Source organism: Eucalyptus grandis, chromosome 9 (assembly GCF_016545825.1).
Source record: "Eucalyptus grandis isolate ANBG69807.140 chromosome 9, ASM1654582v1, whole genome shotgun sequence".
Classification (NCBI taxonomy): Eukaryota; Viridiplantae; Streptophyta; class Magnoliopsida; order Myrtales; family Myrtaceae; genus Eucalyptus; species Eucalyptus grandis.
Genome location: NC_052620.1, coordinates 1319685 through 1322977, shown reverse-complemented (window position 1 = coordinate 1322977; position 3293 = coordinate 1319685). Strand labels below are relative to the sequence as shown.

The following is a 3293-nucleotide window of genomic DNA, read 5'->3' as shown; positions in this document are numbered from 1 at the left end:
TGTATGTATGTATATGTATGTATATGTATGTATGTATGTGTGTATGTATGTGTGTGTGTATGTATGTATGTGTGTATGTATGTGTGTATGTATGTATGTATGTATGTATGTATGTATGTTTACTGGCATAACACTTTTTAGACAAAAATCTTTCTCTTCTTATGCATAATTTTTAATTTTTTTCCGCCAGGTGTCTAATGTAGATTCTTCCATTGGCTTCAACCGCGACAAAGTGTCTGACTTTTTACCATGTACATGGGTTTCGTAAATTACGACTTTTGAGGTTTGATGGTTTTCACTAAAGAACCATGCCTAATAAGAGTAGTAATCATGCCATTCATGTTGCTTAATAGCACGAGTTATTGCTACTTTCGTAGCCCATATGTGAATTATTTATATTCAACGTGCAACATTGGTCAAATGTGGTCAAAATCCCACCACCTCCCAGCGTTGTTTGACCCATCCAAGTAAAGCCGCCGAAGGTCATCAATCCATCCTCAGTTAATCCGCAGGAGAAGACTTAAAAAATCAACCTCCTTTGACTTCATTGCTATCTTAGCGGGTTACCTCTAGCCTTTAACCAAAGGCTTTCTTGGATCTTTGATGTTGGTTAAAGGTTACCTTATCAAGAAAGGGGATTTTTCATTCCTATGAGGGTCTTTGCTGTCTATCTATTTGTATTGTAGAGATCTCGACGGATGCATTTCTTATTTTAAAATTGTTGTGCCCGCACGCCTTAGTACCCTCAATTTCCCCCTCAATCTTTCTCCTCTCTAGGGAGATGAAATACTCTCTCTCTCTCTCTCTCTTAATGATCCGAATGAGGGCTAAGATGAAGCATTTTAGGAGCTTACTTAAATTTAAGAGGTAACTCATGTAGCCATATATGCTTTAATAAATCATGATATGTGTTTGTATAGGCGATTTGACAGGTCGAAGGAAAATAAGATGACTGGTCAAAAATCAAGTTGAAAATTAGATAAGAGCAAGATAAAGAAAAGAACGAATTATGTGTATTTTCTCCACAGCCAGGAATTATGTTCCCGAAAATTCTATGCTACGAAGAACATTCCCAGAAGAAGGGGTTGGACTCCATGAGGGGGCAAAAGGGCAAGGTGGCGCGACGGTCAAGGAGTGGCGAGAGATCATTTTAATTACCGTCGCCGCCACTCCCCTCTACCCATTCCCCGAGTTCAGACAAATTAGCTGACGGACGCCATGGCACGTGTCCACCTGCGATTGACCCGTCGACTCGGCTGTCTCGCCTGCCGTCACCACTTGTTCCTGAAGGAGCTCAGGTTCGATCCAGATGCAACCTGTCTCGTCTACCTCACGTGTCAGAATTACCCCAATAGGCAGAGGCCGTGTCTGTATATATACCCCTAGTCGGCTCATGTTCCGAAGTCGAAGGAGCTCGAAGCTTGGAGAGTGAAAAGTAGGGGACCAAAGAGTTGCGGAAGAAGACGAACAGAGTTGAGAGCGAGAAGATGAAGAAGGCGCAGTTGGAGTTGCCAGCGGGGTTCAGGTTCCACCCCACGGACGAGGAGTTGGTGAGCCATTACTTGATTCGCCAGTGCTCTTCTCTCCCCATCTCCGCCCCCGTCATTGCGGAGATCGATCTCTACAAGTTCAACCCCTGGGACCTTCCTGGTACTTTCAGGCCCTTTCTCTGCTTCTGCAGGCTCCGTTCCTGATCAATTTCTGTTCCTACTTGTGTTGGTTTTGGTGAATCATTCCATTCTGGGAAATGGGTCGACGAGTTTTGCCGGTTTTTGGGTGATTTTCTTGTGAAAAAATCCGTTTTTACTTGGATTTGTTACTGTAAGGACATGATTTCTGATAGAGTTTGGCTTGGGATTTTGCAGAAATGGCTCTGTACGGCGAAAAAGAATGGTACTTCTTTTCTCCAAGGGACCGCAAGTACCCCAACGGGTCACGGCCGAACCGGGTAGCCGGAACTGGGTTTTGGAAGGCGACTGGAGCTGATAAGCCGATCGGCCACCCAAAGACGCTAGGCATAAAAAAGGCGCTAGTGTTTAATGCCGGGAAAGCTCCTAAAGGAGTGAAGACCAATTGGATCATGCACGAGTACCGTCTCGCCAATGTCGATCGATCCGCCGGCCAAAAAGAAGAACTCGAGGGTAATTACTGTCTTTCCTTCTTCTCACTGTTTTCGGTGTTCCCCACATGTAATTGGACGAGTTCATTAAAGGAACCTCAATGATTAACGTCGAGCCTTACTAATATTGCAGCTTGATGACTGGGTTCTTTGCCGGATATACAACAAGAAGGGCACCATAGAGAAGCATTTCCCTTCCACGCTCAGTAAACCTGCAGAATTCCCCGAAACGGAGATCAAGCCGCAGATTGTTATGCCAGGGGCGCTGAACCTGTACACAACTCCGCAGTACGGGCATTCGCCAATGACTACGGATCACGTGTACATGGACTCATCGGAGTCGGTGCCGAGGCTGCACACGGATTCTAGCTGCTCAGAGCACGTGGTGTCCCCGGATTTGGCGTGCAAGAAGGAATTGCAGAGCGATGCGAAGTGGGAAGATTGGGAGAAGGCCCTCGATTTCCAGTTCGAATCGATGGATGACTTCTTGGACGAAGCGTTCGCGCTGTTAAAGAAGCTGACTTGAAGACTGCATCTGTGGCAATGCATCGCATCTGTGGCAATGCATAAGAAACGAAGAAACATTTGAAGATAATTCAAGACTGACTTGAAGAGAGAGTTTGCTCATCACACGTGTTTGCAGAGCTGGAAGACTTAAAAGAAAAGTAAATACACGTGTCATAATTCATTAGAGCGGTTAGTCTGTTATTTGTAGAACCGAAGTTGTTAAACCGGTGTTGAGTCGGTTGATTCGTTTTCATCATCTTCCTTGAGTATAAAACTACAGAGGAAAGTATAGAGAGAGTGTGGGGAGAAAAGCAAGAAGTGAAATTGTAGAACAGATAGAGAAAGCTCTCAGTTGAATAAATGCTTTTGCTCCTTTTGATTCGAGAAGAAAAGAAATTCTTCCTCTTCATCTTGTGTCTCTGTTCTTCATTCTCTGTTCTCTATTCTTTGTTCTCTCTGTTCTTCGTTTCTTCACATGGTATCAGAGCTATCCTGAGAGCTCTAGTTTTCTCTGCTATACTGTTCGAAATCCTGTAAAGTTCGTGTGATCCAGAAGAAAGTAAGAAGATCAAGAGCAGAATCTGGTTTCTGTTTGAGAATAGTCGAGAAATCGTATCTTCAAGAGCTTCTGGAAATACATAATGGCAGCAAGGATACAGAAGTATCC

General features: G+C 44.2%; 1 protein-coding gene across 1 annotated transcript; it reads left to right on the top strand.

Annotated features, from left to right (window-relative positions):
• Positions 1-1393: 1393 nt before the first annotated feature.
• LOC120288235 (NAC domain-containing protein 2-like) lies at positions 1394-2645 on the top strand. Its single transcript, XM_039301864.1, is given in 4 exon segments — positions 1394-1650; positions 1866-2118; positions 2120-2141; positions 2253-2645. Coding segments are annotated over 4 exon segments (831 nt in total). The 5' UTR covers positions 1394-1487.
• The last annotated feature ends 648 nt before the right edge of the window (positions 2646-3293 follow it).